The 25,148-nt window shown below is 42.5% G+C and overlaps 1 protein-coding gene across 1 annotated transcript; it reads left to right on the forward strand.

The window, feature by feature from the left end:
- The first annotated feature begins 4,540 nt into the window (after positions 1-4,540).
- On the forward strand, positions 4,541-19,503 carry LOC122927105 (phospholipase A2 inhibitor NAI-like). Its single transcript, XM_044278689.1, has 5 exons — positions 4,541-4,679; positions 5,743-5,856; positions 12,294-12,440; positions 17,509-17,649; positions 19,203-19,503. The coding sequence occupies exons 1-5, from the start codon at positions 4,628-4,630 to the stop codon at positions 19,394-19,396; spliced, it is 648 nt and encodes a 215-aa protein (XP_044134624.1). The 5' UTR covers positions 4,541-4,627; the 3' UTR covers positions 19,397-19,503.
- Positions 19,504-25,148: the final 5,645 nt, after the last annotated feature.

Below are 25,148 nucleotides of genomic sequence, written 5' to 3' on the forward strand. Positions count from 1 at the left end.
CAAGTAAATGTCATATATAATATATGTAATTCTTTAATAAGTGTCCGTATACGTGAGTTCTTAACCTGGAATGTACCCTTTTAAAATTCGCTTTTATTCATTTTATTTAAAAAGCATAAGTATAGACACCCATTGATAACTGGATATCCAAAACAAATAATAGGACAAGATGTTGCCCAGCTTCCACCGTGAATTGGTGAAACAAAGAAGATAAATAGACAGATGTGCAAAGAATTCCCGTGGCATTAGTGACCTTTTAGGCTTGGAGTCGGGTAGAAAATAGGGCACATTGATGTGGGTATTCGGGATGATTCTTTCCCTGTACCCGCCCTAAGATAATCCTCTGCCCAGGGATGAACCCTGATGGTGGGATCACCCTGTCCCCGTGCCTACCCTGTCTAGCCCTGTACAGTGGGAATTTATTACAAATGATGTCCGAGAATTTTTTATATATATATTTTTACCCCGACGCGTTTCCCCACTTTTGGTTCGTCAGGGGGTCGGTTATAGGATAAGAATTATAATGATTAACATCATGCAGGATGAAATACAATAGATAGTTATATATAATTACTGTGTCCTGATCGATGCCATGATAGGGCAGTCCGTTATGGAGGAACTGTGGATTCCCCAGTCGAGGAAAAGTCACCTAGGAATAAAATATTATACAAGAGCCTGCTGTCAATATTATGGCTACATAAAAATATTCATATGGATTTCCAATTCGCAGTGACTTACATGTAGATGTCCCCCTGTTGTTTAGACTGCCACCTGCCGTGTCCGATGGGGCAGTAAGGCATCCCTGTGTTAGTGCTGTTTATAAAGGACTGATTAGAAGGCGCCTTTTTCTGTCTCTAAAAGCATGGGGGGGAATGGGGTTCTCTACCTTGAGTACAACCATGACGAACCCTCAAACAAGTATGGTGTTATATGACCACTAAACATCTGTAGTATTAGGACTTTGAAGTCTCTGGGATGGAGCGAAAACTTCATGGACATTTCACTGTGACAGATCCTGTGAAGAGTTAGTCTGGTCTACTTTTATTCTTCAAGAGTCCTGTAAATGGGGTAATCTTCACTTGCGTGGAGGTTAAATAAAAGGAGTGTGGAGATGATCAGTCATCTGTGAGTGTCAGACGCTTGGAAGAGGAGGCTTGGCAGTTTCTTCTGGATCTTTGAGACTTTTGAGTGCAAGGAGTTTCCCACGGCTGTTCTGAAGGCAGGTTTGGTAAGTCAGAGATATCCTGGACTATTTCCCGGTTTTCAATGGGGAGCGCTGGGATCTGTAGGAGACCATAAGCTTTATCCAGGTCTCCATATGATTGGATGGAAATCCTGCGACCATTGTGGAAAAATGAGAGTCCAAGAGGGAACAGCCATCTGTAAATGACCTTTCTGTTCCGCAACAAATCAGTGAGCAGTTTTAGAAATGTGCGCTTTTTTAGTGTAGATTGAGCTAGATCTTGATAGATAGATATTGGGTTATCATCCCATGACAACTGTAGAGTATTTCTTGCGCTGTTGAGTGTTGCCTCTTTAGCTGGAAAGTGTAAGAATTTGCAAATTATATCTCTTGGTGGATCAGTTGGCTGAGGCTTGGGGCGTAGTGCCCTGTGGGCGCGTTCAATTATGACTTTGTGTGTGAAGTCTGGGCCCAAAAGTTTCAGGCATTTTTGCATCACAGTCTCAGGGATCTCTTCAGGGCCCACAGATTCAGGGACACCTCTAAAGCGCAGGTTGTTACGCCTGACCCTATTTTCTTGATCCTCTAACTGCATGTAGAGGGAATTTAGGTGCTTTTGATGTATGGACAAGTTAAAGGAGATTGCATTCTGGTGCACAATAAGAGCGGTATGCACTTCCTCCAGCACCTCCACCCTTCTCCCTATATGTCTCATGTCTTCTTTAATAGAAGTAAGATCCGTCTTGAGAGGTCCCAGGGCTTCTGATAAAGCTTCCTTTAGGAAGGATCTTGATAGCGGCAGTGTGTCAGCCCCAGGTGATTCATCTCTCACCTGAGGTGCTTCAGGCGCCATCTTGGGATCTCTAGCCGCATATGTCCGAGCGGCTTTCTTTATAAACTTTTCCATGTCTCCAGATTGAGACAAAGCTCTGGCCGATTCTTGAGTGTCAGCAGGTCTTGGACCTCCGATTTTGACCATGACAGGCTTGTTGTGCTAAAGATATGTGCTTTAGAGGGAATCGTCTACAGCAGAGCTTCACATCACACAGCCATTCAGCTCCGGTGCAGGCTCCGCCCCCTGATTGAGGTGCAATCTTAGTAGCCACAATATCCTTGCCTGTGAAGGTATTTTTATGCAACGCAATGATGGCTGCACGCGTTTGTTTGCAGGTCACCATGGTTAACAATAAAAGAACAATGATTTCAAGCATGACCCTCCTTTTAACAGGTCAAGTCTGCCATTTTAACCCAATCAGCCTGACATAATGATCTCCAGCCTTGTGCTCGTCAACATTCTCACCTGAGTTAACAAGACGATTACTGAAATGATCTCAGCAGGTCCTTTAATGACAGCAATGAAATGCAGTGGAAAGGATTTTTTGGGATTAAGTTAATTTTCATGGCAAAGAAGGACTATGCAATTCATCTGATCACTCGTCATAACATTCTGGAGTATATGCAAATTGCTATTATAAAAACTTAAGCAGCAACATTTCCAATATTTATGTAATTCTCAAAACTTTTGGCCACGACTGTATATACTGTAGTTATGGGTAAATGCATTTTTGACTGCACCATCCCATGTGTTATGTGTTTCCTGTTAGAAACATTCCAAAAATAATGTCTTATCAGTGTTTAAACATACAGGCCCTCCTGCAGGTATTTAAGTGGCTCAGCCCTTTACCCAGACGCCTCAGAGCCAAGGTCCTAATCTTGTGCTAAAGAGCTTGCTGACCACTCGTGTTCCTGACATCATACTTCGTTCCTGGACTTTGTTTCTTGTCTGATCCCTGCCTGCTTGCGACCCGGATAGTCTAACCTTGTTCCTGTGCCACCTGCCCTGACCCATTGCTTGTTGACTACGTCTCTGCCTCTTCCTCCGGTTCCTGTCTTTTTGATCCTGGTAACAACTCTGCCTTTCCGACCACGTTTCTACTGTCAATACCTTTGCAGGTACCTCCTGGTCTGCCTGGACCAGCTGCCACTGACTGGTTTATGCTCTGGAGTAGACCCTGGCAATTACCGACGGTCAAGCCTATCCTCACCATCTGAGGCTCTAGTGAAATCTGGGTAGTTGCTTAGTTACTTCCCTCTAGAGTATTGCTAGATAGTGGCACAGTGGGTTCACATCCGCTGATCAGTGACAATCAGCAAGGGCAGATCTATACATTGACCCCAGTCAGAGGAGTGTGAAAATCCCCACTGATCCATAACTTGTTCATTTTGACAAAAGTGATGTTTTGTACACTGACGGAGGACAACTTGGTCTGTTTGGGTGTCACAAAGTCTCCTGTTGTGCTGAAAATCCTCTTTGAGATAACACGCTTTTTATTACTATTAGAAAAATATTTTTATATTTTAATAGTATGGGCATTTCCAGAGGTGGCAATGCCCATGTTTACATTTTGTATTATTTATGTATTTATTTTTTTATTCTAAGGGGTGTGATTAAAATGATAATTTTTTTTATTATATTAAAAAAATAATAATAATAATATTATATATATATATATATATATATATATATATATACATTTTTTGTAGCCCCTCTAGGATACTATAATATCCACCAGTATTTTTGTATTGCTTTTACTAAAATTTCCATTGAAGTATAGAAAAAGCTCCAATTGCTGGTATCCTATGTTGGTCTGCCACCTGCTGGACAACATGGGAAATGCAGCTCTAATAGGCTTAGTCTCTTCAGAGAGACTCAATGTATTATAGTAAATGACTGGCATCCCCGATCGCTGCACGGGGGGGAGGGGGCTGGGCACTTGCTATTAAGATGCCTTGATCACACTTGATCACAGCATTTAAAGGCTTAAACATTAGTCACAGGTCTTTGCTGTTTGAAAGAACAGAGACCCGCCGGTTATGGCGCCGGCTGCACACGCGAGTGGGCTCCATGCTTAAAGACCTTCCCAGCGCCATCCATGTAAGGATTAAGGGATAACCTTTGGAAGACTATTGGCATAACCTTCCTACTAGTAAAGAAAAAAATACGAAAAAAAAAAAATTCTTCATTCTAACATAATTACATTTTAAGTGATTTGATTCTGGGGATGAGAGGGATTTGGTTAGAAATTATTTGGACCTGAATCAAATCACAAAGGTGGTTTTAGATGAATTCGACCCAAACCAAATTTTAAGATATTCTCTCCCCTACTCATTTAGGGGGAAAGGGAATAGAATGATAGAAGATGTGAGCCTGATACCTCTTATGTACAGTATGTGCAGGGTTAACATTTAGCATTAAAATTCAGAATTTCTTTACACAATTCTTTCACAAACCTAGGGTGTTTCACAAAATTACAAAATCACAGTTACATAAGAAGAGGTAATGTTTGTTTCGTTTCTCAAGTCCCACCCTCAAAATATTAAATTAAGAACCTCGATCCTCGAGATTGTCATCTCACATTACATCCCGCCTTCAAGAACTGAACCATGAGCTCCCTGATCGGAATTCTCAGCCTCCTCTCGGCTCTTGCAGCGACAAGTAAGTTTTCATAAACATTATAAGACCTGAATCATCCTTTGTTTTATATTTGCTTTATTATTATTATAATATTTTTTTTATGGATTTGTTCATAATAGTCTTAAAAATAATATTAAATAACAATACTACTAATAATAATAATAAGAAACAATAAAACTAACGATGATAATAATAATAACATAAACTAACATTTATTTTAATGTTAACCCCCTAATGCCTGGTAAGATTTTACTTCCGATCCTGTTCATAGTGCTTCATAAGGGCTCTTTCACGCTTGCGTTGTCCGGATCCGTCATGTACTCGGTTTGCCGGAATTACACGCCGGATCCGGAAAAACGCAAGTGAACTGAAAGCATTTGAAGACGGATCAGTCTTCAAAATGCGTTCAGTGTTACTATGGCAGCCAGGACGCTATTAAAGTCCTGGCAGCCATAGTAAAGTGTAGTGGGGAGCCCGTGCGGCTCCCGGGGCGCTCCAGAGTGACGTCAGAGCAGCCCATGCGCGTGGGGCGCCCTGACGTCACTCTGAAGCGCCCCGGGAGCCGCACGGACGATAAGTATACTGCTCTCCACTACACTTTAAAATGGCAAACAGAACTTTGGCGTCCCGGCAGCCATGGTAACCATTCAGAAAAAGCTAAACGTCGGATCCGGCAATGCGCCGAAACGACGTTTAGCTTAAGGCCGGATCCGGATTAATGCCTTTCAATGGGCATTCATTCCGGATCCGGCCTTGCGGCAAGTGTTCAGGATTTTTGGCCGGAGCAAAAAGCGCAGCATGCTGCAGTATTTTCTCCGGCCAAAAAACGTTCCGGTCCGGAACTGAAGACATCCTGATGCATCCTGAACGGATTTCTCTCCATTCAGAATGCATGGGGATAATCCTGATTAGGATTCTTCCGGCATAGAGCCCCGACGACGGAACTCACTGCCGGAAGACAAGAACGCAAGTGTGAAAGAGCCCTTAGCTATTAAACATTGTTCTCAGAACATTGCATCAGAAAAAATGTGCTGGCAAATAACTAATAGGTAATTAAATGTCCTGACTGTGTCCCTTTTTTTAGGTTATGCTCTTTCGTGTACACAGTGCTTTTCTAAAGAAACGACATGCTCCGGTCCCAGCATAACCTGTCCTTCAGATCATCAGTGCGGATCTGCGTACACAGAAACCACTATTGGTGAGTTGTCAAATTAAGTTCAATCTTTTCTAGTGGTTTGGAGGGGTTAGACTCTATTGTAACTTAAGCTTAATCTTTGTATAAAGTTTTGTAACTTTCCAATAGACTTTAAATATTTTTAATATCCCTGTTTGCTGTCTGTGAATGGGGACCTATGGTACATTCCTGTTTACATCCATGGGCTGAAAACCCATCGAAACCTAAGAAGTATCACAGTCCTACATGGTGTCTCCGGTCTAGACAATCCTCTGTGATTTAAACACTCTGGAGTCAAGATTAACCCCTTCAGAATTCAGCAATTTTTCACCTTAAGGACCAGGCCATTTTTTTGCAAATCTAACATGTGGTGATAACTTTAAAACACTTTTACTTATCCAGGCCATTCTGAGATTGTTTTCTCGTCACATATTGTACTTCATGACAGTGGTAAATTTGAGTCAAATATTTAATTTTCATTTATAAAAAAATACCAAATTTACCTGCTAATTTAGAAAAATTAGCAATTTTCTAATTTTCTAAATTTCAATTTCTTTGCTTTTAAAACAAATAGCAATAACTCCTAAAACAGTTATTACTTTACATTTCCCATATGTCCACTTCATGTTTGGATCATTTGTAAATTATATTTTCTTTATTTTTGGGACGTTAGAAGGCTTAGAAGTTTAGAAGCAAATCTTGAAATTTTTAAGAATTTCCAAAGCTCACTTTTTAAGGACCAGTTCAGATCTGAAGTCACTTTGTGAGGCTCACATATTAGATTTACATAATAAAGCATTTAAAAAAAAAAAAAAAAGTGTCTCCATATTCTGAAAGCCATATTTATTTTTTATTTTTTGGGTGACTGTCTTATGTAGGGGCTGTTTTTTTGGTATGAGATGACGGTTTGATTGGTACTATTTTAGGGTTATATGACTTTTTGAACGCTTGGTATTACACTTTTTAATTATTTCACTGGTATAACTGGTATGAGGTATACGTTCCACCATAAAAATTAAATCACTGTCGTTTGGAACGCTATATTACTGTTAAAACTAATACTTTATTGAACAGAACAAGGAAAGGGAAGGGAAACTAACCTATATTAAAATTCTGGATGAGACCTATGAAACCGCAGGATGCGGTATATGCAACTGTGGATGGCGTCACTAGAAATGCCGCAACTAGTGCAGTACTGCAGGCTAGATCATAAGGCCGTGGTGCCGTACTAGATCAAATCCACCAGAAGTATACACTGTGGCGCGGTCAAGGTGCTCTGAACCATTGCCAGCTAATGGAGCCCTAGACTAAAATTACGATAGACTTATCCATTGATAAACATCTGTCTGCAGAAGCCGACCTCAATTGAAACCATCCGTTCGGTATGAATCAGATGTCTGAGAGTCGGCCCTGCAGGCACGAATCAATGGACCTAGGCTAAGCTGGATGGAACAGAAAAGCTGAATTGCATTTGCTCATCAACTGCAGAGGGCTGAGAACCGCAGACCTCAACTGCAGTGTGGGCGCAATACAGACAGTATAAACATTAATTCATCCCCACACCACACTCGACGCGTTTCGCCATAATCGGCTCGTCAGGAGCGTGAATCTGTGGATATCAGGATAAATAATAAAAGCTGCTGAGCCTCCGTGACAGAGGCTGCAGCTGTTAGAACGAGGTGGCCGAACGCGGCCGCTCAGGTGCACGAAATATGAGGAGAGTCCTCCTCCCCCTATGCTGAGCCACGCCTACAGGGCAGCCAATGAGGATGCAGGAGGCGCGGCATTGCCGCATCATCCATCCCGCCCCCATTGTGCCGCCCCCTCTATGAGGCAGGCCCAGATGAATGTCACAACATTCATGCATTTAAGGATAGAGTTATTACACTTTTTGCAATTTAAGGTGACAAAAAATAGCTTTTTTTACACCATTTTTATTATTATTTTAACGGTGTTCATCTGAGGGGGTTGTTCATGTGATATTTTTATACAGCAGGTTCTTACAGATGTGGCGATACCTAATATGTATAACTTTTTATTTATTTAAGTTCTACACAAAAACAGCATTGTTGAAACAAAAAAAAAACATATTTTAGTGTCTCCATATTCTGAGAGCTATAGTTTAAAAAAATTATAGGCAATTGTCTTATTTAGGGTCAAAGTTTTTGTGGGATAAGATGGCGGATTGCCCACATCGGCATGTTTGGTACCCAGACCCCGGACTTCTTAACAGAAGTTTGGGTTAGGGATCGGTGTTGTGTAGATTTTATTATTTTCCATTATAACATGGTTATAAGGGAAAATAATAGCATTCTTAATAGAGAATGCAAAGTAAATTAGGAATGGAGGGGTTAAGAAATACATTTTAAAAAAATTAACTCACCTCATCCACTTGTTCATGCAGTCCTTCTCGTCTTCTTTCTTCTTCTTTGAAGACCTGGGAGGAAAAGGACCTTTGGTGACATCCCTGCGCTCATCACATGGTCCATCACCTAGCAACCATGCATGATAATTGCACCGCATTCGCATTCACACTGCAGATGCTTGCGATTTTCACGCAGTCCCATTCACTTCTATGCGGCTTACGTTGCATGAAAAATGCAAAATATAGAGCATGCTGCAATTTTCATGCAACGCACAAGTGATGCTTGAAAATCACCGCTCATGTGCACAGCCCCATTTGAGTGAATAGGTCCAGATTCAGTGCGCGTGCAATGAGAGTCATAGTTTTTTTTTTGGGGGGGGGGGGGGAGATTCTCTTTGGTAGGGTATCATTTCTGCGGGATAAGAAGATGGTTTGATTAGCACTATTTTGGGGAGCTATTACACTTTTTGTGATTTAAGGTGACAAAAAAATGGCTTTTTTGACACCGTGTTTTTTTAATTATTTTTTTACGGTGTTCACCTGAGGGGTTAGATCATGTGGTATTTTTTTAGAGCAGGTTGTTATGGACGCGGCAATACCTAATATGTGTATTTTTATTTGAAAGATGGGTTACTGCAGGTTCTGGTAGACTGAGAGTTGTTGATAGAAGACATGTCCCACAGTCTGTGGCTGTCCATAATTCATTTGCAGCACTTTCAGAGTGCAAGAGCAACATGGATGATGGCTTCAGCACAGTGGGTGAGGAACAATCAACTCCCATGCCTAAAGTATGCAAGACTGCAGCCAAAGACAAAAAGGAGAAGGTGAGGACTGATAGCAAGTAGCTGTTGGTGGGCGATTCCATCATAAGAGGTGTGAAGTTTGAGGAAAATGGTGTTGTGAGATGTCTCCCTGGTGCTACCGCTAGCAGGGATAGACGACGTATCCTTAATATTGTTAGGCAAGCAAAGCAGGAAAGGGAGGTGGATGTTATTGTCCATCTTGGGACAAATGATCTGGCTTGCAATGAGGTTTCAAAGGCTAAGAAAGCTTTTCACACACTTGGAAATGATATAAGGGAGGTTGCATCAACTCTTTCATTCTCTGCAGTTTTGCCTGTGCATAACCTTCAGCATGACAGGAAGATGCACATTAAGGAATTCAATGTATGGCTTGGTGAATGGTGTCTGAACCAAGGGTTTGGCTTTGTGTCTCATGTTAGCTCTTGTTGGAATGGAAAAGAACTGTACAAGAAAGATGGTTTGCATCTTTCTCTCAAGGGAACAAATGTCCTCAGTGAACAGTTCAAAGTATTTGCTAAGGAGCATTTAAACTAGGAAAGGGGTGCAAAAGAGTGATAATCCAGCAGTCCGACTGCCCCCCGGTACAATGCCAGAAGATGCCAGTACACATAGGTTAAGAAATGACAAACCCTGAATCTTGTCTACAAATGCTCGCAGTTTAGTGAATAAGATCAATGAACTTGGGTCTATAATGGCATCTGAGAATATAGATTTAGTGGCTGTTACTGAGACATGGTTCAATGGGAGTAATGACTGGGATATAACAATTCCAGGGTTCTCTCTATATAGGAAAGACAGAGAAGGCAACAAGCGGGAGGGGTGGCCCTGTATGTGAAAGGTAGCATTAAATCTAATTTAATACAAGTTAGCCAGACCGATTTAGAGTCAGTTTGGGTTACCTTGCAGCTTTATAATCATAAGGTAACTCGTGTAGGTGTGATATATAGACCACCTAGCTAAGTCAAAGAATTAGATGATTTACTAGTTGAGGAAATAGCTAAAATGACATTGAAAGCTGAAGTTATCGTTATGGGAGACTTTAATCTTCCTGATCTAAACTGGAAAACCAAAATAGCTAGTTCTGCCAGGAGTACAGATATTCTAAATTCCTACTAGAATTATCTCTACAGCAAGTATTTGAGGAGCCAACCCGGAAGGAGGCCATTTTAGATTTAGTATTCACAAATGGGAATTAGGTATCTGATATTACTGTAGGGGAAAGCTTGGGATCTAGTGATCACCAGTCAGTGTGGTTTACTATAAGTACAGTGACTGAGTCACACCACACAAAAACAAAAGTTTTAGATTTTAGAAAAACTGACTTTTCTAAAATTAGATTAGTGGTATACGAGTCCCTATCAGATTGAAACAGTTTCAATGGAGTCCAGGAGAAATGGGACTACTTAAAAGTGGCACTATTGAAGGCAACAGAAAATTGCATTAGACTTGTCAGTAAAAGCAAAGAAAGGAGAAGACCACTGTGGTACTCAGCAGAAGTAGCCAAAATCAATAAAAACAAAAAGATAGCATTTAGTAGTTATAAAAAAAAATAAAAAAAGAGGATGACAGGCAAAGTTATAAGATTAGGCAGAGAGAGGCCAAACAAGTTATAAGAGCTTCTAAAGCACTGGCAGAAGAGAAATTAGCTCAGTCAGTGAAAAAAGGCGATAAGACATTCTTCAGATACATAAATGAAAAAGTATACTAAAACTAAGAATTACCTAATTAAAAACAAAAGAAGGAAGGTATATGGAAGAAGATAAAGAACTAGCTGACTGCCTCAATGAATACTTCTGTTCAGTTTTTACAAAGGAAAACAAAGTAAAAGGACCTCAGTTAGGAAAGAAGACTAATGAATCTTTGGATGCACGTGTCTTTACAGAGGAAGAGGTTCTAAGTTAGCTGTCTAAAATTAATACAAATAAGTCACAGCGGCCTGATGGGATACACCCAAAGCTATTAAAAGAGCTCAGCGGTGAACTAGCAAAACCATTAACGGATTTATTTAAACCAATCACTGGCAACAGGAGTCGTCCCAGAAGATTGGAAATTAGCAAATGTTGTGCCCATTCACAAGAAAGGTAGTAGGGAGGAATCGGGCAACTATAGGCCAGTAAGCCTGACATCAATAGTGGGGAAATTAATGGAAACCATACTTAAGGAGAGGATTGTGGAACATCGAAAATCCCATGGATTGCAAGATGAAAAACAGCATGGGTTTACTTCAGGGAGATCATGTCAAACTAATCTTATTGATTTTTTTGATTGGGTGACTAGAATAATAGATGGCGGAGGTGCAGTAGACATCGCTTATCTAGACTTTAGTAAGGCTTTTTATACTGTCCCGCATAGAAGGCTTATCAATAAAGTGCAGTCTTTGTGCTTGGACTCCCATATTGTTGGATGGATTAGGCAGTGACTGAGGGACAGACAACAGAGGGTTGTAGTCAATGGAGTATATTCAGACCATGGTCTGAGAGCCATATTTCTATATTGTAATGCATTGGCTGGAAGTGTATTACCAGTGTAATAAACTTACAGCATCGAGCTTGCCTTCCCTGCCATCGGGTCCCCGTCACAGCAGAGCGTGGACTTGATGACCATCCCACACCCGGCAGGATCCCACACATGCCACGGTCAGCACTGACCGTGGCAGTGTGAGGGTTAATGCGACAGCATTGGTGTTTTCACTGATGCTGGTGCATACAGCAGGGGTCCGGCTATCAGTGACTCCCAGACCCCCGCAGATGATCGGGCGGGCGCAGCTCCTACGCCCGCCCGATTAGAGCGCGGTAGCTGTACGACACTGGGATTTCAGACCTAGTTTCCAGCGCTGTACATATACGGCGCTGGTATCCTATGGGTTAAAGCTCAGGTGAGGAGGTGGATCCACAGCTAAATAGGAAGGTTGATCAATCAACAGCTGGGCTGAGAGCACAAGGAAAGGATTAACTCTTGCAATGCTGAAGGATAGTTCACTGCGCACTAGCCCCAGTTCACACAGGGGAAAGTAGGGCAAAGTGTGCGCCTGCTTGAGACAGCAACTCTGTATGTGTAAGGGTTAAATGAGCTCTTGTTCTTAAATAAATTATGAAGGAATGTGACCTGTTGTAAGAATAGACATTTGTGCATAACAAGTAACCAGTGTTCACAATCTGCGCTCCTCCGTATGTTTGGATCACAGAGAATATGGAAGGGCAGGATACATTGATTATACATACTATTTACCAGTATATGTGTGTATATACTTTCCTATTTCAGTAAGAGAAAATGTTTGCTTTGTTTATTTTTAGTTGGAGTGAAGTCTACATCTTTGACCAGATCATGCTCACCTTCATCTCAATGTGACTTAAAGGGCAGTGTGCGCATACAACAAGGACATATGAGGGTTAGCACTTCATGCTGCAACACTGACAACTGCGCTCCTAATACTCCCACATGTAAGTCGTCTCTTTCTGCTTCTCTTTGCCAATATTGCATTAAAGTATATAAAAACGAAAAATTATTATGAAGGGCTCAATACCGGAAAAAAACTGATCAGTTTTATCCTAATGCATTCTTATTGGAGAGCAATCCGTTCAGGATGTCTTCAGTTCAGTCTTTTTGACTTTTCAGTACTTTTTCATGCTGCGGTTTTATCTCCGGCCCAAAAAAATGAACACTTGCCTGAATGCCGGATCCAGCATTTTTTTTCCATAGAAATGTATTAGTGCCGAATCCGGCATTCAAATTGCCGCCTTGACGGATCCGGTATTCCTGCATGCGCAGACCTTTAAAAATGTGAAGAAAATAAATACCGGAAAAACGGATCCGGTATTACAATGCATTTTTCTGACTGATCAAGATCCTGATAAGTCTGAATAAATGCCTAAACAGTCAGAAAAAATTATATGCGTTTGCATACAGTTTGCCTGATCAGGCAGGAAGTTCAGGCAACAGAACCGCCTGCAGGAATCAAACAACACAAGTGTGAAAGTGCCCTAAGATGGGCCTCGTAACAAAACTGTTCCATCTTCTGGCAGTTTGTGCACCAGAATAGCAAATCTGCTGTACGTGAGCTATTGGCCGGGGTAGATTTGTATTGTAATTGTCGCCAAACTATCGTAAATCTGACGGCCATGGAAGGTCATGCTCCATTCAAGTACGCTCCCACAAACATGTCCACAGGTTGGTTATTGTCCTGACCTCGTCTATTTCGTTTTTTTTTTTTCCTTATGTTTCTCCTGGTCCTAAATTGGCTTTGGGATGGTTAACCCTTTGAGTGGGTATGTTACTTCATCCCCTCTGTAGCATTAGGTTTGCTATGTAGATCTGATATTATTATTTGGATTGGTTCAGGCTTACCTACCTTTGTGTTAGGCCTCTTGCACACAAACATATTTGTTCCGTTCCGTGCATGCGGTCCCCAATGCACAGGCAAAGTTTGTGCGGCGGCCAGGACAGAGCCAGACACATTCAACTTCAATGGATCCGCGATCCGTATGTTCTGCAAAAAGATAGAACAAGTTCTATCTTTTTGCGGAACAGAAGCACGGAACGGAACACCAAGGAATCAGTCCGTAGTGCTTCCTTTCTGTGGTTCCATTCCTTCCACTCCGCATCTCTGGATTTGCGGACCCATTCAAGTGAATATGTCTGCATCCGTGATGATTGCGGACCCGCCTCATGCGGGCCGCAATACGGCCACGGGGGGCACACTGTCATGTGCCTTATGTACATGTATTTCCATCTTTTGCAGGAGCTATGTGGGTACTTTGGGATCCATACTCAGTACAACGTTTGTGGACATTTCTCCATTTCTAGATGTTTTGTCCACCTTTTACATGATTTATGTTTACCTAATTATTTATATATGCTGCAATAAAGAATATAATACTTTTAATATATAAGGTTCTGAGTCTTGCTTACTTTTTTCCAGGTCCGTACAGTATTGGGGTCCATTCACACGTCCGCAAAATGGGTCTGCATCCGTCCCGCAAATTTGCAGAACGGGTGCAGACCCATTTGTTTTCAATGGGGCCTGGAATGTGCTGTCCGCGTCTGCATTCGCATTTGCGGATACGTACTCCCGCATCCGTGCTTCAGTTTCCGCAAAAAAATATAACATGTCCTATTCTTGTCCACAATTGCAGACAAGATTAGGCATTTTCTATTATAGTGCCGGCGATAAGCGGTCAACAAATTACGGAATGCACATTGCCGGTGTCCGTGTTTTGCGGATCCGCAATTTGCAGATCAACAAAATACTTACGGACGTGTGAATAACTTCGGCTCCAATGAGCCGAAGTTATTACTTTGCGAAGTCTCGTAAGACTTTGTGTAATAACTTTGTGAATTACTAATAATATATTCCATTTTCCGCATCGCTTTACAAATTCATAGGGTTCATGTACAAAACAAAAGTAACTGCCTAAAATACAACTGAAACACTAGGAGTCAGGGCCTTACTTACAATATATGAGGAATTGGGGGGGACACATAAGGTAGTTGATTGTGAAAGTAGGATTGAAGCCATTATTGAACTAAAAGGAGAGGTGCCGGCTGACCTGCTTCGGGTTTAGGACTGTTAGGCCTCTTTCACACAAGCGAGTATTCCGCGCGGATGTGATGCGTGAGTTAAACATGGCAGTGTTGATGTTTCCTTCTAAATGACATCATCACTATGATATGCCAAGTGGCTGGCCACATGTCACATGTCAAGACAACACCCCAGCAATATGACTGCGGAAAAAACAAAGACTAGCACGTACTGTAGAACTATTGGCACAGTAAAATTTGATCATTTTATTGCAGTCACCACTTGGAGGAACTGAGTGTAAAGAGATCTTACAGCTTCCATTGAATTTAATGGTAACTGTTAAAAAAAAATATATTTATATATATATACACACACACACACACACAAGCTCCCTCCGTGGTGGCTGCAGGCTTTCAGTTTTATCAGGTACTGAAAGGAAGCAAGTAGACCTAGAGTTGTATCTGGGAGATTCATCAATATAATTGTCCCACTTGTCTGGTGTAGATTTGAGAAATACAGTGTCCAGGATGAGCACCATATTAATTAAGTCCCTGTTCCACTTTTGCTAAGAGAGAAGTGAACAAAAGCTTAACTTTTAGGCAAAGGAGGGCCAAAACAGTTTTGCTATGTGGCCCTATGATGTCATTTATTTATTAATTTTCATTTTTAAGCATCACTTATTTATTCCAGGACAATGCAAATCTAAATCTAAAAAAGGGTAACATATACATACATATAAAACAAAACAAGCACAGTAAGCGTGAACTTGCAGTATCAACAGAGGAGAGAGCCCGGCCTGTCAGGACTTAAAATCTACAAGGGAATATGGAAAAAAAGACAGTGTCTGAGGGTAGAGGCTGCTCAGGTGGCTGTTTAGTGGCTGAAGGGTTATTGTAAATTGTAGGAATTTCTGAAAAGTTGGGATCTCAAGTTGCTTTTGAAGGTTTGAAAGGTGGGGGAGAGTCTGATCTGCTGGGGTAGTGGGTTCCAGAGTATGGGAGATATGTAAGAAATCTTGTAGATGATTGTACAAGGAACAGACAAGAGGAGAACAAAGAAAGAAGCCATCTGAGGATCGAAGATTATGTGTGGAGATTTATCGGGAGAGTAGGTCAGAGATGTAAGGATGGGGCAGATTGTGGATGGCCTTATATGTCGTTGTTAGCGTTCTGAACTGAAATCACTGGGAATTTGGGAGCTAGTGAGGGGATTGGAAGAGGGGAGAGACAGAGGAGAAACAAGGGGAGAGATGGATTGGCAGCAGAATTGGAGATTGATTAGAAGGGTGAAAGACAATTAGCTGGGAGGCCACAGAGGAGGATGTTGCAGAAGTCCAGGCAGGAGATGATGAGAGTATGCACCAACACACGGTCCAGCTGCTGTGAAACTACAACCTCCAGTATGCAAACATGCTCGGCAGTTCTAACTCCCATAGAAGTGAATAGACCACTTTGGGAGTTGTAGTTTCAGAACACCTAGAGTGCGGGGGTTGCTGATATATGCACTAGCATTTTGGTTGACTCAAGGATAAGGAAGGATTTGGAGGTGGCAGGAGGTGGTAAGAGCTTGGACATGTGACTTGATACCTATGTACACCCCTTAGTTGTAAAGATTTTGTACTAAATGACTAGAGCTGGGATGTTGGTCCAGAGGTTTATTCTTATTGCCATGTTTGAAGTCAGGAAAGATTTTTACATTTTTCCTATGATAAGGAACATCTGTTTTGCTTCATGGTGGGTACAGAATTTGTCTTCCATGAGATCATTGCAGGATAATGGGTTGAACCGCATGCAGCGTTTACACAGAGTTCAGGAACTTGCTCTTACACTCTTGCTTAATAATTTCTTAATACATGTGAAGAATGAGCACTTTCCCAGTGTCCTGATGGGAAATATGGAGGTTCCTATGTGGTTCTTCTAGTAATACCTGTGGTTCATACTTGGAAAGACATTGTCATGTAAATGTTAGGCCCCTTTCACACGTGCGAGATTTCCGCGCAGGTGCAATGCGTGAGGTAAGCGTATTGCACCCGCACTGAATCCGGACCCATTCATTTCTATGGGGCTGTGCACATGAGCGGTGATTTTCACGCATCACTTGTGCGTTGCGTGAAAATCGCAGAATGCTCCTCTTTGTGCGTTTTCCACGCAACACAGGCCCCATAGAAGTGAATCGGCTGCGTGAAAATCACAAGCATCCGCAGGCAAATGCGGATGCGGTGCGATTTTTACGCACGGTTGCTAGGAGACGATTGGGATGGGGACCCGATCTTTATTATTTTCCCTTATAACATGGTTATAAGGGAAAATAATAGCATTCTTATTACAGAATGCATAGTACAATAGGGCTGGAGGGGTTAAAAAATAAATAAATAATAATTAAAATCTCTTTAATCCACTTGCTCACCCAGCCGGCATCTCTTCTGTCTTCATCTTTGCTGTGCACAGGAAAAGGACCTGTGGTGACGTCACTGCGGTCATCATATGGTCTGTCACATAATCCATCACCATGGATCATGTGATGGACCATGTGATGAGCGCAGTGACGTCATCAAAGGTCCTATTCCTCAAAGAAGAAGACAGAAGAGAAGTCGGGCTGCGCGACCAAGTGGATTAAGGTGAGTTAAAGTATTATTATTTTTTTTAACCCCTTCAGCGCTATTGTACTATGCATTCTGTAATAAGAATGCTATTATTTTCCCTTATAACCATGTTATAAGGGAAAATAATAAAACCTACACAACTGTGAAGTCCATCAAATCTACACTTCTGTGAAGAAGTCCGGGTTCGGGTTTGGGTACCAAACATGCCGATTTTTCTCACGGGCGTGCAAAATGCATTTCAATGTTTTGCACTTGCGCAGAAAAATTGCGCATTTTTCCACAACGCACCCGCATCTTATCCGGACCAAAAAACATGATGCCCGTGTGAAAGAGGCCTTAAGGAAACCAATGTTCTTTATATTTCTCTCTTTCACCTGTTTGCTTCTAGATCCAACAACAAGTTCTAACCCCAATGGACTGGTCTGCCGATCCTGCATCTCCGCTGACTCTACCTCGTGTAACACCGATGATACAATACAATGCACTGGGGATGAGAATAGGTGTATTCTCCAGACAACTCAAGTGTCAGGTACTAAAATTTATTCTTTTTCGTCTGGCATCACACGTCTCAAGATAAGGCCTCATGCACACGGCTGTTGTTTTGGTCCGCATCCGAGCCGCAGTTTTGGTGGCTCGGATGCGGACCCATTCACTTCAATGGGGCCGCAAAAGATGCGGACAGCACTATGTGTGCTGTCCGCATCCGTTTCTCCGTTCCGTGGCCCCGCAAAAAAAATATAACCTGTCCTATTCTTGTCCGCACTTTGCAGACAAGAATAGGCATTTATATTAAAGGCCGCCCGTTCCGTTCCGCAAATTGTGGAAGGCACACGGGCGGCTTCCGTTTTTTTGCAGATCTGCGGTTTGAGGAACGCAAAAAAAGGAAGTTGTGTGCTTGAGGCCTAAGGCAAAGATAAGGAAGGACACATTTGTTTGAGCCTCTTTCATGCTACTTATTGGCATTGACGGCTAACAGTAGTAGGGAAAAAATGATTTTCCTGCCAAATTATCTAGGTCTTTGCTGTGGGTAAAAAAAAAAAAAGCTCGAAGACTGATAAAAAAAATATCCGAAATAAACCTTATTTATTATAATAGTTTTATAGAAAAATGAGAAAGCAAAATAAAAAAACAATGCTCAGGTTAAGGCCTCATGCACCTGGTCGTGTTTCACGGCCGAGAGCGGTCCGTGGTAACCCGGCCGGGATTCCTGCTAACAGCAGGAGCGCACGGCGTCATTGGTTGCTATGATGCCGTGCGCTTCATGCCGCTACTGCACTACATTAATACACTCGTATGATCTATACGAGTGTATTACTGTAGTGCAGCGGCGGCATGAAGCGCACGGCGTCATAGACACCAATGACGCAGTGCGCTCCTGCTGTCAGCAGGAATCCCGGCCGGGTTACCACGGACCGTTCTCGGCCGTGGAACGCGGTTGTGTGCATGAGGCCTAAGGAATCTTCATTCATGTGGCTAAGGCTGGCTTCATTTTTTTTGTTTCATGTTTTTGCTATCCATTTAAGGCTACTTTCACACTAGCGGCACGGATCTCCGGCAGGCTGTTCCGTCGGGTGAATAGCCTGTCGGATCCGTGCTGATGTTAGTGAACGTGTGCCCCGGGATTGACTATAATAGGGGCGGGGCAGAGGCACGGAAGCGCACGGCGAGAGGCTGCCGGAATAAATGTCGGACATGTCGTAGTTTTATTCTGGCAGCCTCTCGCCATGCGCTGCCATGCCTCTGCTGCATTTCCGCCCCCACCCCCATTATAGTCAATAGCGACGGAGCGGCAGTCCGGAGGCACACGGTCATTAGCCGCAGGACGGATCCTACAGGCTGTTCACCCGACGGAACAGCCTGCTGGAGGTCTGTGCCGCTAGTGTGAAAGTAGCCTTACTTATACAAAAAAACGTATACGTTAAACAGATGATTCACACTGATGCCATGGCATCTGTTCACTATAGAGTTCCATTGTAAAAATGAAAAAAAAAAAAAAGGATACAAGAACGTGGTGTGCTGCGTTTAAAACATGAGGTGAACCCAGCTTTAATGTTGTGTTAAATGAAATTGTGTCTTTTTCAGGATCAGCGTCAGAGTCATCAGCCTTTCGAGGGTGCGCAACAAAGTCCATCTGCGACATCGGCAGCCTGTCCACAAACAATGAAGGAGTGACAAGCGATGTTAAGTTTATCTGCACCAGCGGTGGTCTTAGTGTCCATAACATCGTCCTGGCTCCGGCCATTGTGTGTCTTCTACTGCTGAAACTGTTCTCCTAACAGAGGTTAAGGATCTTTGGATGAATGAAGACAATGGAAACAAAAAATGTGTTCAGCATAAAATATTTTAAACCTTTGCACAAGTAATTAAAAAATTGTCTTCTGCATCTACTGTGCTTCATTTAGTTGTAAGTTTACTTTTGTTTTACAAACCGCATCCATTAATATTTCCATTATTTATTTTTTTATAAACTAATAAGTTACAAACGAAGATTTCCTCAGCAATAATTAAATGTAATGAGCAATGTATCTACACAATACTAGGGAAGCTGTGTTTCTTCATATTCATTATTTTTGTACATTATATTTAACATGCATCTATTCTGTATATAGACAGGTTTCTACATAGGCTTATTGCCAGCACAGCAACCCAACTGCATTCTGCTGCAAACGATGAGCAACTACATAATTTTTATAGCATTATAGCGAAAGGATTTTTATACCAGTGGCATTAAACATAGGGGTCAGTTATCATTGCAGTTTCATCTGATGTTTATCTAAAATTGTGCCTTTTTTATGCTAAAAATATTTCACCTCATTTACCAAGCCACTTCCGTCTATATAAAGCTATTTTTCACGGTCCATGTCATCTTCTGAGTTGGCGAGGAAAATGGGGGCATGGTATTTAAGGCATATTGTTTTTGCCACATTTATTACATGCACCTTTCTAAATTGTCGCTAAATAATGCACAAATTAACGCCAACCAGGACATGTCATAAAATCGTTGCATTACACACCTTGCTGAGACTTTAAGAAAAAATTATCACATATCTTATGAGTTGTCACAGAACCACCTGATAAGAACATTTCTATAACTGGAAACTGGAAAGCCACAAAACCAATTGGTCAATAAAGAAGAAATTATAAAAAGGAGCACCTGCAAAATAAATAAAAAAATGCTAAAATATTGTTTTTGTGCCATAATAAAAAAAAAATTATATCAGGGACATAACAAGTAAAGGCTGTGCCCCATGGTATACTTTTGAAATCACCCCCTCCCCCTCAAGCATTAGGCTAGGGCAACAAGGCGACATGTGTTGCAGAAGAGTTGCACGACTTACACTATGTCACCGTGTGGCCATAGCCTTAAAGTAGTTATCAAGTAGTTACATAACAATTACATATCCTCAAAATACTTTATTAATGTGAGATAAGCATGGATCAGACCCGTGGTCCCCCTGCAAACAAGCTTTTTAACTCTTAGGATACCAGAGGTTTTGTTTTTGCGCTTGAATCTTTCTTCCCTATCTTCCTTGAGCCATAACTTTTATTTTTTTCTCTATTCACGTATCCACTTGAGGGCTTATTTTTTGCAGGACAAGTTGTACTTTCTAATGCCACTATTTATTATGGCATATATTGTAGTGGGAAGCGGGAAAATGGAGTAGAATTAGAAAAAAAAGTGCAATTCCTCAACCTTTACGGGTTTTGTCCCCATGGCGTTCCTTTTGCGACAAAACTGACCTGTGCACTTCATTCTCTGGTTCAGTAGGATTACAATGATACCACACAGGGGCGTTGCTAGGGTCTCAAAGGATCCAGCGCCCAAGCCCCAATAAATATGGCCCAGTTCTCTAAGGCTACTTTCACACTGTTCTGGCGGGGGAACAGCCTGCCGGATCCGTGCTACCGCTACTGCACCGTGTCGCTGGATGTCCGCTCCGGCCCCATTCACTATTATGGGGCGGGCCGGAGGTCCGGCCGCAGCACGGCAAACATGTCGAGAGACGGCTGAATAAAACTGCAGCATGCTGTAGTTTCTTTCAGCCCACCTCTCGGAATGTTTGCCGCACTGCGGCCGGATCTCCGGTCCGCCCCATTATAGTGAATGGGGCTGAGCGGGCTTCCAGCGGCACGGTGCACTAGTGGTAGCACGGATCCAGCAGGCTGCTCACCCGCCAGAATATCTTGCCCGAGAAGGATACCTCTAGTGTGAAAGTACCCTAAGTCGACCCTCCCAGCTCATGCTGCATTTTGCTGTACTCGCTATACAGCAGCACATACCTGTCACATCCAGGGCCTCCAGGTGATGTCTCCTCTGATGTAGATCTTCTCTGTCATCATCTTCTCCATTTGGTCCAGACAACTTATTTCAGCTGCCTCGTCTCTGCAGAGTGTGGCACACAGACATCTTAGCTTCCTCACATTTCTATCATCATCCCCCAACCTGGAGTCCCCACAGTGTTCTCCTGGTGCTCGCTGTGCTCCCCAATACCCCCAAATACTATCCTGAAGAAAAATGAGTACTATACAGATAGCCCCCCCCATAGTAATAGTGTTCCTCATAGTCCCACCAATAGTATTTCCTTTCTAGAGTGCCCTCATTAGAAATACTGCCCCCTACAGTGCCCCCAATTAGTAGAAGAGCCCTCCAGTATTAATAATGCCCTCTCAGAGCCCCCAGTAGAAATAAGGCCCCACTATTGTTCCCCAGTGGTAATAAAGCTTTCTACAGACCCCTCAGTAGTAATAAGGCCCCCATAGTGCTCTTAATAGAAATAAGGCAGATCTATAAGTCCCTCCTATAGAGCCCCCAGTAGTAATAAGAACGCCTAATGTCCACTGGATTTAAAATGTCCCTACAGTGCTCACAGTATTTATATTGCCCCCTCCTGTTATAATGCTCTCCCCTGAAGTGCCCCCTGTAGTTATATTCCTCCTCTTAGCGTCCTCACAAATTATAATTTTTCAACCCCTCCACCATACAGTCCCATGTAAATAACACTTTTTCCCTCCCTCCGCCATAGAGTCCCGTGTAAATAACACTACCCCCTCTCCAGCCACCATCAACATACAATACCATGTAAATAACATCACACCATCTCTCCAGCCCCCTCCAATATACAGTCCCATGTAAATAACATCCCTCTCTATCTACAGCCCCCTCCAATGTACAGTCCCACGTAAATAACATCCCTCTCTGTCTACAGCCCCCTGCAATGTACAGTCCCATGTAAATAACATCCCTCTCTGTCTACAGCCCCCTTCAACATACAGTCTAATGTAAATAACACCACTTCCTCACCAGCCTCCTCCAACATACAGCCTCGTGCAAATAAAATTGCCCCCTCCCCAGCCTCCTCCAACATACAGTCCCATGAAAATAACATCACTCCCTCCACAGCCTCCATTAACATACAGTCCCATGTAAACAACATCACTCCCTCCCACAACCACCATCAACATACAGTCCCATGTAAACATCACTCCCTTCCACAGCCGCCATCAATATACAGTCCCATGTAAAAAAACATCCCTCCCTCCCCAGCCACCATCAATATACAGTCCCATGTAAATAACATCACTCCCTCCCACAGCCACCATCAATATACAGTCCCATGTAAATAACATCACCCCCTCCCCAGCCTTATCCAACATACAGTCCCATGTTAATCACTCCCTCCCCCAGCCACATCAATTTACAGCCCTATGTAAATAACATCACTCCTGAACATTTAGTCCCATGATAACATCCCTCCCTTCAGCCCTAACATACAGTCCCAGTTAAATAACCACAACTTCCAGCATTGCTCTGCCTCTCCCTTCACTTACCTCTCCTTTTGTAGCAGACATCACCACAGCTTCTTCCCCAGGACTTCTCCTCTTCACTGTGGGCATCTCCTACACTGGTCACATGATGGCCACCTCTGCCGGCTGCACTGATTACGTGACCTGTGATGTCATCACGTCCTTCAGATCATGCAGTGCATTATATTCAATTGTATTGCCGTCCTTTTTGAAGCCAGAGGGAAAACAAACCAGGCTGGTGTAGTGAGCTGCATTTATATTTATATAAGCAGATATATAACGCGAGTTTGACTGCGACGCATGGTTGATTAAGTGTGGTTACGTAAGTGTGTGACTTAAGATTAAGTGACTTTAGATTCTGGGACTTCAGTGGGGGACTGAAATTAGCCAGTTTCTTAGTGCTACATTATTTTGTATTTTTCGCTTTTGCGGTGTAATCCCCATTTAGTATGTGTTGCACAATTGACAGCGCAGTCCAGTGCACATCTTGCATGATGTATGCAGTCCTTGAACAGCTGTTCCAGGGTGTATATCTTTGTTCAAGATGTGAGCAAATTACCTGTTTGGAATCGCAAATCGAGTCTCTAAATGGGCAAGTTGCAACACTGAGAGGCATTGACAATTTGCAAAAGAGTTTGCTTCTCACCGAGCGAGCACTTTATGGGGTAGATGAGGGGGAGGGTGACAGAGAGGAGGCTGAGGAAAGTGAGGCAGCTATCTGGGTAACAGTTAGAAAGCGGGGTAGAGGGAAGAGTGTCAGGGTGGCTAGCCCTGATCTGACACACCCCAACAAGTTTGCACGTTTGGCAGATGAGGGGGATGTCAGTCCAGGGACGACACTGCTGCACTTAAAAATGATTTCAGGGATTTAGGTCAAAAGCTTAGGGCAAGGACCTCAAAGGTAGTATTTTCCAAAATACTACCGGTACCACGGGCCACACAAGAAAGGCAGCGGGAGATTAGGGAGGTTAACAAGTGGCTCAAGAACTGGTGTAGGAAGGAGGTATTTGGGTTCCTGGAGAACTGGGCCGACTTCTCTATCGGCTACAGGCTCTATCGTAGGGACGGGCTGCACCTCAATGGGGAAGGGGCAGCTGTGTTGGGGAAGAAGATGGCTAGAAGGTTGGAGGAGTGTTTAAACTAGGGACTGGGGGAGGGTAATTATGTTATAGGATGGGTGCAGATAGAGACCGGGGGCAAGGTAGTGGGACTGGGGGAGGAATGGAAGGAGGGACTAGAACAGTTCAGAAGGAAAGGTGTAGGGTAAAAAATATACATAAACCTCTCAAATGTATGTATACTAATGCCAGAAGTCTGACAAATAAAACTGGGGAACTGGAATTAGTGATGTGTGAGGAGGACTATGACATTGTGGGAATAACTGAGACATGGCTGGATGATAAGTATGACTGGGCAGTTAATGTACAAGGTTACAGTCTCTTTAGAAAGGATCGTCAAAACCGGAGAGGGGGAGGGGTCTGCCTTTATGTAAAGTCCTGTCTAAAGCCCACACTCCGTGAAGATATAAGTGAGGGACATGAACATGTGGAGTCACTGTGGGTAGAGATACATGGAGCTAAAAACAATAATAAATTACTAATAGGAGTTTACTATAAACCACCTAATATACCAGAGTCCACAGAAAATCTACTACTAAATGAGATAGACAAGGCGGCAAATCATAATGAGGTGGTTATTTTGGGGGACTTCAACTACCCAGATATAGACTGGGAAACTGAAACCTGTATATCTCATAAAGGAAACAGGTTCTTGGTAATAACCAAAGACAATTACCTCTCCCAACTGGTTCAGGACCCGACTAGAGGGACGGCTATACTGGACTTAGTATTAACCAATAGGCCTGACAGAACAACAGACATGCAGGTTGGGGGACACCTGGGAAATAGTGACCATAAAGTAATAACCTTCCAATTATGATTCAAAAGAGAGTTTTTACAGGGAGGAACAAAAATACCAAACTTCAAAACAGAAAATTTAGCCAACTAAGAGAGGCCATAGGCCTAACTAACTGGGACAAAGTCCTCAAAAATAAAAATACAGCCACAAAACGGGATATCTTTAAAAGCATCCTAAATCCTCATTGTGAGAGGTACATACCATATAGGATTAAAAGGTTAAGGAACAAAAAGAAACCAATGTGGATAAAAAGAACTGTAAAGAACGCAATAAATGACAAAAATAAAGCATATAAATCACTAAAAC

The sequence above is a fragment of the Bufo gargarizans genome, chromosome 2 (assembly GCF_014858855.1).
Source record: "Bufo gargarizans isolate SCDJY-AF-19 chromosome 2, ASM1485885v1, whole genome shotgun sequence".
NCBI classification, from domain to species: domain Eukaryota; kingdom Metazoa; phylum Chordata; class Amphibia; order Anura; family Bufonidae; genus Bufo; species Bufo gargarizans.